Source organism: Gymnogyps californianus, chromosome 17 (genome assembly GCF_018139145.2).
Source record: "Gymnogyps californianus isolate 813 chromosome 17, ASM1813914v2, whole genome shotgun sequence".
NCBI lineage: Eukaryota > Metazoa > Chordata > Aves > Accipitriformes > Cathartidae > Gymnogyps > Gymnogyps californianus.
Window position 1 is genome coordinate 1,339,498 of NC_059487.1, and position 14,563 is coordinate 1,354,060.

The 14,563-nt window shown below is 49.6% G+C and overlaps 1 protein-coding gene across 1 annotated transcript; it reads right to left on the reverse strand.

Annotated features, from left to right (window-relative positions):
* Positions 1-4,560: 4,560 nt before the first annotated feature.
* Positions 4,561-11,363, reverse strand: AAR2 (AAR2 splicing factor). The gene is made up of 3 exons (XM_050907151.1): positions 10,588-11,363; positions 8,851-9,080; positions 4,561-5,775 (listed from the first exon to the last, which is right to left on the reverse strand). Exons 1-3 carry the CDS (start codon positions 11,342-11,344, stop codon positions 5,608-5,610), a joined length of 1,155 nt encoding a protein of 384 aa, XP_050763108.1. The 5' UTR covers positions 11,345-11,363; the 3' UTR covers positions 4,561-5,607.
* Between the last annotated feature and the right edge of the window lie 3,200 nt (positions 11,364-14,563).

Consider the following 14,563-nt stretch of genomic DNA (forward strand, 5'->3'; position numbering starts at 1 on the left):
TTTAAACTTGAAACTTGCCATCTGTATTAGGGTTTAAATTTACTGTAATGTATAAAAATCATAGTAATGACTTCTATGCTGCCTTCTTATCCTAATGAATGCAGGCACAGTGATCAGAGCTGGAGGGGAGAAGCAACTTTTGCTTTTAAAAATCAGCTTCTGCTGAAATAAATCAAATGTGGCTAAACCTGCCTTTGGGAAACAAACAAAAAAAAGTGCTGAAACCTGCAGCACAGGATAAAACCAACTCCCCTTCCTGTGAGTCCTGCACATGCCCCAGGCAAACACTGGCCCCAGACCTCCAGCCCAACCCAGGAGCTTTGAGCAGCTCCAGCGGCCAGTGCAGCCGAGAGCTGCTCTGCCTTCTGCTCCCTGCCCACCATCTCCCCGCTCCCTGCTCACCACCTGCATTTTTCACCACTCTTACTTGACAAATACCAGTTGATTTCCTGAATTATTTAATGACTATAGTGGGAAGAGACATAATTTTTACAGGCAAAGGGACACTGCAGGAGCACTCCTGGTTGCTGGCACCTTTCTCTTACCAGGTCAGCCTTGCACGGCATCTGTAAGATAGCAACTGAGCTGCAAACTCCCTCGCAGAGGGGCAAAACATTTGAGTCTTATGGCTTCAGGGACCTGAAGTCTGGAAAACTTCTCTGCACTTCAGCTAAGCATCCCGTTTGATCCCATGCAGGACACGGGAGTCACCACCTGCCAGCCAGGCCACTGACACAGCCCTCGTGATGGCTGCATGAGATGAGAAGTTAACCCTCTCGTCGTTTCCTTCTCCCTCTCGCTTCTTGCCTGCCCAAAGCTGAGACCTGGCAGGGGCTGCCTCGGCTTGCAACCATGCCGGGACGAGCACGAGCACAGCCTTTTTGTTTCAAATCCGTGGAGCCCCTCAAGCTGAGGTGGACAAGCGCCGCTGGAGCACGAGCTCAGCTCTGCTGGAAGCGGGCAAGGTGCAGACCTGGCACCTCACCGGCCAGGCTGCAGCGGCGTGGCCCACTTCTACTGCGCCCTGACAGCAGCTCCTTCCTCATGAAAACACAAAGCCCTCCGAGCAAGCTGAAACAGAGCCACGGAGGCAAGCGGGGCAGGGAGTTGGAGCAACGCACCCAAAGCAGCGGCTCTGACAGTCTGTGTCTATGGATTTTTCCTCCTATTGATTAACCCATTTGGAGTTTGTTTATTTGTATTAAGGCTGCCTTGCAGCTCATTTACGCTCTCTTAATGAGGCCCCTGCAGAGTTGCTGCATCCTGTGCCTTAATTACAGGCTCCAGCACAGCCCATGCTTTACAGAGCATCCTCCCACCCATGCTCCAGCTCCACTCTGTGGTTTGTACAACACTTGCCGTCCGTGGGACAGACTCCTGCACTGCCAAATCCAGCCCTGGTCTGCCCAGCGGGACAGGAGGTGCACGTTCTCGGAGGGGGAGCAGAAATAGCTATGAAATAGCTGACCACATTGGGAAGGAATGACCATTCACAGCACATCCCTTTTATAGTAACAGGGCTGCAGCAGAAGCCACTGGCATAGCTTCGTTCGACAATGAACAGCAATATCAGGGGAAAATTATTTCCTTTTGCAGAGAAAGGAATCAAGATGTTCCATATCATCTTTTTCCATATTCCAGGAACTCAGTGCCAGCCACTCCATCTGCAGCAGCTGGCATAGTCTATGTCCAGCTGTCAAAGCAGTAGCAGAAATAAATGTTGCTCCAAACAAAGGTGGTATATGTCTTAAGAGACCCTGAAAAATCCTGTTAGTTATTAGAGGCACAAATGCCAAATGGAAATCTATCATTTGTTATTTCTGGATTAGAAAAATAAGGGTACTGTGCTGGTTTTGGCTGGGATAGTGAGCGAGCGGCTGTGCAGTGCTTAATTGCTGGCTGGGGTTAAACCATGACAGTACAATACTAACAAGCACTAGAAAAGCCTAATAAAAATAGAAAAAGACTTGAACTGAAACAAGACACACACAGAAAGGCTAGGGTTACTGTAAGAAAACATTGAGCAAATAACCAAAAATTCAACTTACCGTTAAGCAGTAAAAGTGAAAGCACCAAGGAAGAGTTGCTGGTTCAAATAATAATTAACCCTGAGCTCACTTCAGATTTAAAAGCACAGCACTAACAAGCTACACAGAGTGACTGATCGCTTTCTACAGCTCCCCCACCTCCTCCCTTTCATCTTTAGTTTGCATTTAAAGGACAAGAGCTGTAGGACAAGAACACCTCTACATGTCTGGGTAACATCTAACACTATACGAACTTGGTGCAAGCATTGCTGTCACAGGAGTTAAAGCATTGCTGAGAGAGCTGCCACACAAAACCAATTTGAACTGCAAAACTACCCTGTGGATGTTCATCAGTGACATGATGAAGTCATCGGCAGCAATCCACCTGAAAAAAAGACAGAACTGGTCGGTCTGCTTTTTTGGCAGCTGGGGAGAAGGTGGTGGAAATCGCAAAGGAAGCCGCATGAACTGGCAGAGCAAGACGTGCCATTTCTCTTCCCAATAAAAAAAGGCTGTACTACAATAGCGGGACAGGAAGGCAGCTTTCTACAGCCTCAGGCGGCACATTCCACATCTCTGAATTTGCACGGTCGATGAAACAAGAAGCGACTCTCTTCGGTGTCGTGCAGGACAACACGGAGGCCCCACACAAGATAAATATCACTGAGTCTCAAAACTCTGGTTTGGCTAACGTTACCGAGCCTATGGGGAAAGTGAAAAAAAATGGAACAGCAGCTCTCAGGGTTGAATACAGTCACACTGGGCTTTACATTGTAAAAGTAGCGTGCAGTGCATCTTTGGGGGTATCCAGTGGTCAGCTCATGCCACTGCTGATTCACAAATGATTAGCCTCACCTAGGGCTAAGCAGGGCCCATGCTCCAACACGATTTGCAGTGAAAGCACATGTCACAGGACAGGAATGATGCCAATTTGCCTCACTTGCACAACTCTGGCAGCTGGACAACTCTCCACATAAGCAGGAGGCCAATGTACCTCATGCTTCAGTGCCACTGTACAACGCACCGAAAGCTGCTTGTCCTGACCCTAATTCATTGCTGAATCAGTGTTGCAAACACATCACATATGACACTTCATTAGCTTGCAGTAATGTGTATTTACACACACAATCCCTCTTTCGCTTTCAGATCATTATATTCACCTTAGCTGGAAGAAGGGGCAGTGTTATCATAGCCGTAGCTGGCCTAAGGCTATATAAGGGCAAGAAAATACTCCTTCTATTATGTGTTACCACTTTCCTTTTATATCCTCCTTCCTGCTGACTTCAACGGGAATAACAACACTCTTTTCCCCCCCAAATTTATAACGCCTCCCTTGCAAACACCCAACGTATGTTCCTTCGTATGGGCCAACTTCCCTTTTCCCTCAAAGTGTGCAATTGAGTCATATAATGGGGTTGAATTCTGAACACCTCCACCTGTATTTAGTTGAAAGTTTGCTGCTTCTGTTTCATGTCTAACAAAGGGACTGTGTCCCCAAAGGCCTGTTTCTTCCCCACCTATTTTGTGGGTCTAATAAGAGATATTACCTCTCCCTATTACAACCTTGCAAAAAGAAAAAAAGCACAATGGAAGTACAATTATATTCTCTTTTCTCAGTTGCTAAAAGTGTAGTTCATTATGGGAACCTGACTATCACACACTTCTGAAGTTAATTTTCAGTTATTGTTTTTGAGATTTAACAAAGACACGCTCAAATTAACCTATCCATCAAACAAGCGGGAGCATTGCCAGGACAGCCTGCAAGGCACTGACACTGCCTGGCCAGCCTGGACCGCAGCCACAGAGCACTGTTCCTCTATCCCTTCCAGACAGGCAGGTCCCCAGGCTCCGTGCTACCTTCGCTACTTACTACTTACATCAGTGATTGGTGTTCTGCTCCAAAGCAACAGAACCAGCCACCAGGTTGGTGCAAAGAGCCAACAAACTGAAAAGGCATCTTGCATCAAAGCTGGGACCATTCATTACAAATGATTTGTCCAACCGGCAACTGGAAAGACAGCACTGCCTGTGGGTACAAAGGGCAAGAAGACAAGAGGAGAGCACAGTCACACTACCGTACAAAAGATCTCAAGGGTGTTAAGGACAAGAAAGCATGGAAAGATTTAAGAACAAAACACTTGCCAAATCGGAGTAACCTCCCCTAAGGGCCTGTGGTCAATACGGAGTCCATTTAAAATGGACAAACCAAGATACCAGAGTAAGGGAGCACAGAGCCCTTGAGGAAAGGGAGAAAACAGCACCGAGCAGTAGACGAGGGCTTCTGACAGCTGATTCCTGTGGTAAGTTCCTGATTATCTGGAAACACGTCACCACATACCTTCTTCCCAGAACATGCTGCGCTGCCATGCCGTGTACCGTTTTACTATGAGTTGTCCTTGGATGTCACAGATACCATTGTGAGGTTACTTCTGGGGACACTGGACATCCCGATGAGAAAGAGAAGGCAGTGTCACTGTTACCATAAGCTTTGGCTAAATAACTAAAAAACATTCGTACAGACGTTTTCTGTAGGCAAGGCTCTCTTGAGATTTATTTTGAACTATAAAAGACTAACAAACAGCATTATCTTGTTAGACATGCATACAGACAAATTCCTGAAGGAGTCTAACAGCCGAGAAAGTAACAAGCGAGTGGCAGGACTAAGTCCCTGTGCAGCTCTGAGCGAGCACCGCAAGTTTCCTTACAGCCTACCTGTGGGAAATGGGCAGAAAGAAGAGACTGTCGCCAGTGAAAACATGTAAGATTTCCCATTATAACAAAACAGAGGATCCAGTTCACATGGAAGTCTGACCTTTTATCTCATGCTGGCTCCCTTCTTCAAGACCTGGGTGACTACTGTCCAATAACTCTGTTTCTTGTTACCAAACTGTTAACATTCTTTTATATCACGCTAAACAGAGTGTCAGCAGTAAATACAAAAGGCTTTAACAGAATGGAAGGAATAAGATACCTCAGTATTAGGGGTATGAAATAGGAGGAATTTTGCCGTGGTTTTGAGTCCTCCTCCACAACAGATCATTGCAATAAATCACAGTAAGCAGCATAAGCATCCAACACAGTTTTGAAACAGTTGTGGTTACATCCCTGTAATGCAAACCTAGGAAGAGCAGAACTTCTCAGTTCACAGCCTGGGTTCGGGCTGTCAAAAGCTGCAATGACCAGTCACGTGGGCTTACACTCCTCGCTCAGGAAGCATCAAATCAGAGCAGCAAAAGCTTCAAGTGTAAACCACAGATGCTCTCCAAACAGGGTGTCACCTCCAGCCCAGGAGGACAGAAGGGACCAGGGATCTAGAGGTCAGCTGAGTACAGAGTGAGGAGATGCTGCAGAAGAGCTCGGGGGGCGCGGGGAAAAAAGGCGTCCAAAGCAGCCACGTGACACTACTCAAACTCCTCCAATAGTTCTGGTCTCCTCGCAAAGTTAGGAATCCTCCTGGGTTTTCCACATCTGCTTCTACAGCAGAAAGAGGAGTCAGCTTCAGAAACAGACTTTAGGAAGCTGGCAAGGTTGGAGAAGATGTTCTTTTAAAAAGCTGTTTGTTTCTCAGCGAGCATTTTGCTTAGTCCACCTGCACGCCGTCAGGAAGTTCTACCACTACAGGAGCACAGTCATCAGGCTCTGCCTCAAAGTCCCATTTAAATTTCTTCGTTAGGTGAGCCTTGAATTTTTCAGCCTTTTTCCTCAGGGTCCCATCAACAGCAGCACTGCACGTGCAGGAAAAAAACACCTAAAAGAACAGAGTAGAGGTCAGTAAGAATTCAGCCATGGCACAAGCTGTGCATTTCTTTCCTACAAAGACGTCATCAACAGGGTGCATCAGGAAAAGTTTCAGGTTAGGCCACTGGTAAGGCATCTACCACCCTGGAAACCACCCCAGCTTTGGGGCTACCAAAACAAAGCCTACACTTCTGCTCTCATCCCACAGCCAAGACAGACATCCTGCCTTCACTCCACTGAGTCAGCATTAGAAATATTTGCACTGAAGTAATAACTTTGTTTCAAGCAGGAGTATATAGGTAATAAAATATGTACTATGGAATTCTGAAATACGCTTAAGTGTGAGCAAAGAAAAATGTCTGAGCAGAAGGGGGGGGGGGGAAGGACTATCAGTTGTCATTTGCCACATAGCCAGTTTTACAGCATGTGTCAAAAAGGCCAACAGGTAACTATACCCATCTTTTTCATGGCTGGATGGACCAGGAGATTCCCCAAAGTATTTTTGTAATATGGTATCACCAACACCTTAGGATACAGAGGAAACTTAATAGAATTACCTTGAAGGTAAGAGAGGAATGGGAGCTCTCTGGAAAAAGTCCAGTTATCCCCAGCACAGCCATTCCCTTGAGCACAGGGCACTGAATCCGGACTAACCTCTAAGGGTGGCTCCCCTCCATCATCCAAACATGCACAAATCTATTAACTTTTCACAAATTCACAGCTCCTGTTAGCACTTTGAGAGTTAAAGCGCCTGTGTATGATTAAACAGGGCATTTAGCCTCACAGCCCATCTCTCATCGGTCTGCTTCTGCTCCTCTTCTGAACTCGTGATCCAGAATTCATTTCCATAGGAAGAAACTTATATTTCAAAGCCAAAAAAAAAAAAAAATCATTGCACGATGGAAGTGAAGGGAAAGCCCTCTGGGGAAAAAGCATGCTCTTATTTGGGAGAGACCTACTGACAGCTGGATAAAACACTGACAATGAGCAACAAAGTTCTTTGCTTTGTTTATTATCATTTGCCTTTTCCCTGTTCATTCTACCATGAAACTGCCTCTTTATAACAGAACTCTCTTACACAGCAAGGCTGCTATTAAAAAAAAAAAAAAAAGATTAAAAGATTATACTTCCCACTTCTCCTCAATGAATTGCACATTAGTTATTTCATCTTTTTTTTTCTTCCTTTAACCATTGTGAGGGCTGCATATTCAGTGGAGGTTATGCTGTACTCTTCTTGCCTTGGATCAAACTCCACAAATAAAGTTGCTGCATTCAACGCTGAGCAAAAGCTAACACAGATAATACACTCCCCCCCACACACACACCATTTTGCACCTGCCCACATCCAGTTGAGACTGTTAACTCTGATGGCTGTGTACCTAAAGTGACTGGGTAAGGCAAGTCCCAGAGGTTCCCTGGCACTATTTCAGCACAGCAGGGAAATCCCACAGGAGCAGAGAAACGGAGAACTTTTAGCAAGGAGAGGCTCAGTTCAACCATAAGGCAAATTTCTTCTTTGTTACTAGGAATGTAGTGAGCCCTGCTAGGGCTTAACAGTGATCGCTGAAGCCAGCACAGCCATCTAAAGGCATCAGCTTGTACTGCTTAAGTAAAAAACACACTGATGAAATCCAAGGGCGTACAAGACTCAGGTATCCAAAAAGGAAAGATAACCAGCAGGACAGGGTGCTTCCAAAATTCCTATCAGATGGAAAGAATGGCTGGTTGACGCATTCTGTGTACTGTTGTAAATTGACAGCGCAAAGTGTTGCCCTGCGAGTGTGCTGCAAATACATCTAGCTTTTCCAGTCCTGTAATGGGATGGAAAAAAAAACACCAACAAAAATAAAATAAATTTTTTTAAAAAAATTGAGACTTTTATGAATCCAAATTCTGAAAAAGTGAAGAAAGTCACTTGATTAAAGCAATGCTTCCCATAACATTTTACCCAGCAAATTAAAACCAAACACCTCCACCCTCCCCAAATCTACAGCAAGAACTTGGAGAAATGCAACCACTCCCTGAGAAAGGAGAAGGCACTACCAATTTGCATCAAGCACCTGCAACATAACTTACTACTGTTTCTGCTGGGATTAAGTTTCCATTCCTGAGCTTCACCAGTGTATCTGGTTCTGGCTTTTTTTTTTCTCTCCTTTCTTTTTAAACCAAGTTTTGCTTAGTCTGTTTGCTGAACTGTTAGCACGGTTACAATCAGTGGGAGTAACTGGTTTTACTAGTCCTGAATTACAGATTTGCCCATGCCTGTTTCAGCAGAAGCAGTGTTTTCTGCATTTTGGACTAACCATAAATTCCTTCTGGATAAGAACTCGATTATAGGAAATGTTCAGCTTTGCTTAAGGCTAACAGGAATGGAAAAGCTTCTTAAATACTATCAATGCCCTAAGCTTAATAAGGTTTCACTGCAACTTCTCTGCGTACTAAGCATACCTTTCAAGCCGACCAAAACTCAGCATCAGCCTTTTATGCCAAAGTTTCAGGGTTTTTTTTTTTTAAAAGAATGAATGGCATTTGGGAAAAAAATAAACAAACAGACATCATCTTGCACTTGCTCAGCCTCTCTCATCGCTGTTTAGCTCAATGTAGTTGAACACCTTAAAAATTTTTTGAAAAAATACGCTGGTACAGTCCAGTCGCATGAGACGCGCCACTCCAGAACTCTAAAGCCATGCCAACGTAGCAGGCTGCTTTCAGCACTATTTGCAAGGAAAACATAATAAAAAAGACACAGTCCCCATTCTCTGTTGCAGCCATCTTCATTAGCCTTTCCTCTTGTTGCCTCACTTTGCTGGCCTCTCTGCATGCGGACTAACTCAATTTTATACTGCATTAGACTCTTCTAGGCATAGCTTGAGCAGATCAGACTCTGAGATGACAAGCAAATGACATTCCTTTGTAAATAACACAGGGAAAAAATATAAGAAAATATGCGTGTGCTTAGATAGGCTCACTATCTCCCATGCAGCTCAAGAGTAGCTTAATTCCTTTTGCAGCCTCTCCCCAAATCTGATGTCCTGTATGCCCTCTCCTCCCACTCCCATTTTTCAAGAGATAGCCAAAAACGTACCTGTAAGGTGCTGGTTAAAAAGTTGTCCTGGGAGACAATGTCCACAAAAAAATCAGCTGGGATTTCACTGAGCTGGTGATACAGCACAGAAATTAGATTGATGTAAAGGTCTTGATACTTCCCTATAGCATCTTCAGATCGGCACAGGATGTTTAAGAGTCTTTTCCAGTGCTCAAATGCATCATATACATTCCCGATCAGGAAGCAGATGAAAGCAAACTGCAGCTCAGCTGTGCATATTCAGCAAAGGAAAACAAAACAAAATATACATAAGACTAAAAGCATATCCAAGGTATGCGTCCTCTCAAAAACTCTGCAAATGATTGCATAAAACTCTGGGCTTGCCTTTTGCACATGCATTCTGCCCTTCCAGCAATTCTGCTAATAGCAATCAATACTCCAAACTGACTATTTCCTAATGCGCTGCTCTTCAGCTGGAGAAAAAGCAAAGCATAATCGGGCAGGTCCACCTGTAACTGTAATTATCATCTTTGGAGAGTGACTTTACAGGCAGAGTGAAGAGCCACCTAAGGACTTCCACTGTCATCCATATTCTCAAAATGACGCCCAAATAAGTCAGACATTGCTGTTATTCTGCAAGCATTCAGTCCGCCTGTGCCTGGGTTTCCAGAGCCACACAGGAGCGCAAATGCTACTGCCCTTGAACGCAAGGGCTGTGGGAACATTGGGAGAGGTGAGCAGCACATTAACAGATGTTTTTTCCTCGTTGAATTAAGAGCCAGGGTTCGTCTCACCGGACACTTAACATCAGCTACTTTGCCAGAATGATGGCGTCACCATTTCCTAAGGTCACCTGTTCTTCATATATCCTAAGGCTGTCTTTGATAACTTTGATAAAGAGTAAATTGTATAACATTAATATAGAAAAAATGGAAGAAGGGAAAAACTTATTCCAGGCTTATTCCAAACCTCAGTAGCCTCGAGGCTCCAGCTCGGCTGGGTTCCCAAGCCCTCCCCCCATCCTGCCACAAAACAAAACTACGCTCCAGGACCTCCACAGATTTGATATTTATTCATATCACAAGTTGTCAAAAAAGGCTGGCAAGTAATCGAGACCCTGCGACCGGGAGCCGCAGCCCTTGCTGTGGATGTCTCCTGCAGCAGGGCTGGCAAACCCCAAATGCTGCCACAGAGAGTCGCCAGCAGCACACAGCGGAGCTGCCACCGCTCCAGCCAGGGAGGGGACCGGCCACTGCCTGGGGAACTGCCTGCTGGGAGACCCGATACCACCTCACCACCGACACGGGGACAAGAATCTGGAAATTACGATGTTCAGCCCCATTCAATGCTCCCAGGAGTCCATGAGCTCTGTCCTCAAGAGATCCATTTAGGCAAATTGCCAGGCTGGTGCCAGACGACAGGCCCCCTTTGCACGAGATGCAGCTCGCGGCCACCTGCAATTGCTGCTTTTGACTTAATTTGAGGCAATCTGGGCTCCAGGCGCAGCACCCAGGAGCGAGAGAGGCAAACGTGGCAGGCTGGCAGCTCCGGACACCGAGCACCATGTCCTCACATCAGTGCAACTGGAACAGGCCCTATAGCTGTTAAGAAATCCACAAACTTCTGGCCGGCAATTAAGAGAGATGCCTCAGGGTGCCAGGGAATGGGGCCCACTGGACAGCTGCAGGTTTCATCCCGGGGCTCTCGTTTTACAGAGAAATGACTTTATTCTCCCAAAGCACCCGAGGACTCTACCGGGCGATACGCGGCACTCACCGAGCAGATCCAGAGGCTGGCTGGCGTATCGCTGGTTGATCACCTTCTCTAGAGCGTAGCTGAGGTCCATGCTGTGCCTGGTTATCTCCTCCGGAGTAGCACCATCGGGGTACATCTGCTTCGGCAGCTCCGTGAACCTGATCTCGGTGCCGGCTTTCGGCTTCATCTGGGGCAGCCGCGCCATGCCTTCGGCGTAGCTCTGGCACTCGGCGTCGAAGGGCGGCAAGCGCTGCTCGGCCCGGTCTCTGGTGTGCCTCCCGGCCACGACCGGCAGCACCTCCGAGAAGGCGCAGATCTGCCCGCTCTCCGGCTGCAGCTTCTTCATCGCCGCTTCGCTGATGAAGCTGGTGAGGGAGACCCACTTCTTCAGGGTCTCGTAGGGGTAGGGCCCGAGGAACTGGTCCAGCTCCGGCAGGTTCTCTCTGAAGGCCTCGGCCTCCCCCGCGGCCCCGGGCGCCAGGCCCACCGCCTCGCTGGCGGGGTCCCACCGCAGCACCCGCACCTCCCGCCGCTGCAGGCTGAGGAAGAAGCCGGTGCGCGGGCCCGTCTCCCGGCCGCCGGCCGCCCGCCCCGCGCTGCAGTGCAGGAAGTGGACGCCCGGCGGGATCATCTTGACGCCGCGGAACCTGGGGCCCACGGCCCAGGTGCTGTAGTCGATGCCGAACTCGGTGCCCTCGGGCACATCCAGCACCACGACCGCGGCCCCCTCGAAGAAGAGCTGCCTGGCCAGCTCGGGCTCCAGCCGCGGGCCCGCCATGGCCCGGCCGCGGGCAGGGCAGGGCAGGGCAGGCCGCTACCGGCACAGCCGGCGCCTCCGGCCCGTTCCTCACCGCCCGGAACCGCCGCGCCGCCGCCGAGGCCGCCCGGTCCTCCCCGAAAAGCGCCCGGGCGGCACAGCCGTTCCGGGCACGGTGGTTCCGGGCGCGGTCACCTCCCGCCCGCGGCCAGCGGGGGGAGCTGCCGGCACTGCCCGGCCGCGCCCAGGGCCCGAGGTGGGAGCCCCGGGGCCCGGGTCCTCGCTGCAGGCGGTCGTGGCCACGGCCCCCAGCGGGCAGGGGTCCCCGCCCCCCCCCCCCCCCCGCCACCCCCCTGGCTCCCAAGACCCCAAACCCGGCAGTTGTTCCCCTTTGCCCTGCCGGGGTCTGCCATGGCTGGCGGCTGCTCCACTCCGACCCAACGTCCCCCAAAGCCGGTCTCACTCCCCCAGACCCCCCCAGCTGGCAGCCATTCCCCTGGGCCCCCAGTCCTCCCAGTCAGGGACTGAGAGCCCTGCAAGCGGGACAGACGGACAAGAGCCCTGCCGTGGGACAGATGGACCCAGAGCCCCACAAGCAGGACAGACACACGGAGACCCCCGCAGCGAGACAGATACACGAGACCCTGCAGTGGGACAGATGCCCTCACAGCACCACGTCCTCCCTCCCAGGACAACAGACAGAGTCAGGCCCCTCAGGGACAGCTGCCGCCTCCTCTCTCTGCGTTTTGAGCATCCTCACAACCGCCTTCGCTGCCCCACGCATGCGTACGAGGGTCGGCAGCCACCGCGTGAAGCTGCTCCCAGCTCCACCAGCCGCTATACCCAACCCGGCGGCATCTTCGCTTTAGACAGAGCAGAGTCCAGTACTTCCACGTGCAGAGACCCTGGTTGCAAGGTCTCCGCTTCTCCATCTGCTTGGTAGGAAAGAGTCCACTGAGGCCTCAAGCTGATTTAGCATCAAACACATTTATTTCACTTTTATTGAATACAAGAACAGTGAGCACACACGCATACACCACCGAGCACTGAAAAGGAGTATGACCAAAAGGGGGAGAGGGAGAACAAGGGAAGAGAAAAGGAGAGTTAGTGAAGGAACAACAGAGCATTGCAGTTGGTTGGTAAGGTGCTTCTCAAATAAAAATAAATATTATTATTATTATTGTTACTGTTATTATTACTCATGCAATCGCAGGCCAGGTTGGAATGAATTTGTGGGATCAGGTAAAAACAGGCACTCGTGTCTCCCACCCCTTTCAACAGAAAGGCCCCTGGAAGAAAACAAGCAGTGATCAGCTATCTGAAACGGAGCACGGTGATGGGCAGGCTGGGGGAGCTGAGCCCGTGGGGGCCTCAGTTGTTGCTGAGCAGCAGAAACCCACACCTCGCCAGGTGAACAAGCAGTGAGCTTTTTTCTTTCCTTTTTTCTTTTTTTTTTTTTTTTTTTAACATTTTTAAACACTGCCACCCATTAAACACGCTGCGGAAGCCAGGGACTGGATCTGCTCACTCCAAACGTAACTCATTTCAGTCCAAGCGCACATCAAGTCTAACTCTGTAAGGCCACTAATTTTAACAGTAACCTTCAATTTTATAACTGTACACAATGTCGAAAGCAAGTACGTAGTTTCACAGTAGCCTCGGGTGGGTTGTAAAGGTGTCAAAGCCAGGTGGGCTCCTCTGAGTACGAAACACGCAGTGTGCTGATGAACACCAGCACTGTGTGCAGACCGCAAGTCCTCCGCCACCCCACCTCTCTCTCTGAAAGTGCCACTGCTGATTACAGCTGGTTTGGGTGTATTGAAAAAAAGAAAAAGAGAGAAAAGTGGCCTCTTTGCAACTGCCTTAACTCTTTTTTCGGTTGGAGGTCCGGTCTCTAAAGGTAGCTGAAGGCGCTCAGATGGAAGCTGGGGAGACCCTCACAACCTGGCAGCACTGGCGCCAGCTAGCAGCTCTGTTCGTTTCCCAAGCAGCCTGTGCTCATGCCTGTCACGCTTGCAGGAGAAACCTCTCTGCTAGAAGGAGAACAGACTTCACGGGGACATACTAGAAGCAACCAGTGAACCACAGCTGCCAGGGAGCAGGCTCTCTCCTAGGACAGCAAAGGCGGTGAGCGGGGTCTGCCCACAACATCCTTGCGGCGCAGGCTCTCCTGCTCGCTGTCATCCTCCAAGCCATTGCAGGACCTGGCAAAACGCACCTATTTCTGGGCACAGTCTGTGTGAGGGGTGGGAGACTAAAGGCAAAATGGTGCAGAATCGTGGGCCCTTCTGTTTCCGCAGGAGCTAGAGATGATTCCAAGAAGGAAACCCGCTTACTTCCCTTCCTTTCCGATTTTGGTTCCAAGTCTACCCTAACTGCCTGGTTCACAGTGTACGAGGCCCTGGGCTTGGCCCATGATCCCCTTCCAAAGGCAGCTGTAGAGGAAGCCTGTGGCTAAAGGCCGAGCTGGGATGAGTTGGGGGAAGGCAGCTCCACTGACATCTCCTCGACATGCGCCTTCTTATGCAGAGGGCCTGGGCTCTCTCATCCAGCCTGGGATGCTGGGGACGCTCTGCGGTGACGGAGACAGCACGGTCTCTCCACTGCCCATCCCTAGGCAGGTCGGGGGAAGGACTGCCATGGCCCCACCATCACCGTCACCAGCCCGCAGCGCCTCGGGCAGCCCTTGCCATCACACCCCAGGCAGCGGGGGAGGCAGGGCAGAAACAACCCCTCTGCCTTCGACCCTACAAAGCTCAAGTAACTTCATTACTGGGATCCAGAAACAAAGCAAAACCACCCCAACCACCGGCACGGCTCAGTGGGCTGGAGAGGAGCGATGAACGCAGTCCTGCGGCTGGCACCTTGCTCCCAGCTGACTCCCGTGGCTCTGGGTGGGGGCCGGGGAGACGATCCTGCCTACAGCTGCCGGAGCCGCAGCCTCAACTTCCTTCCCTGCCCCTCCAAGTCACCACTGACCCTCCAAATCCAACCACCGTACACTGCAGATCAGCCGGCGGGACATCTCCCGTCTCTCGCCCTCTCCACCTCCCCCCAAAAAGAGCAGCGGCTGAAACCTTCCCCGTTCTCTTCTTGCAGGACTGAGAGTCCCACGTGTGATCTAAGAGTCTCAAAATACACCAACCACAGTCAATCAAAGAGTTAATAATTTAAAAATGTCATCATCATATGTACCAGCACTGTTGAATTATTTCAGTATTGTTCCCTCCCTCCCCCCTC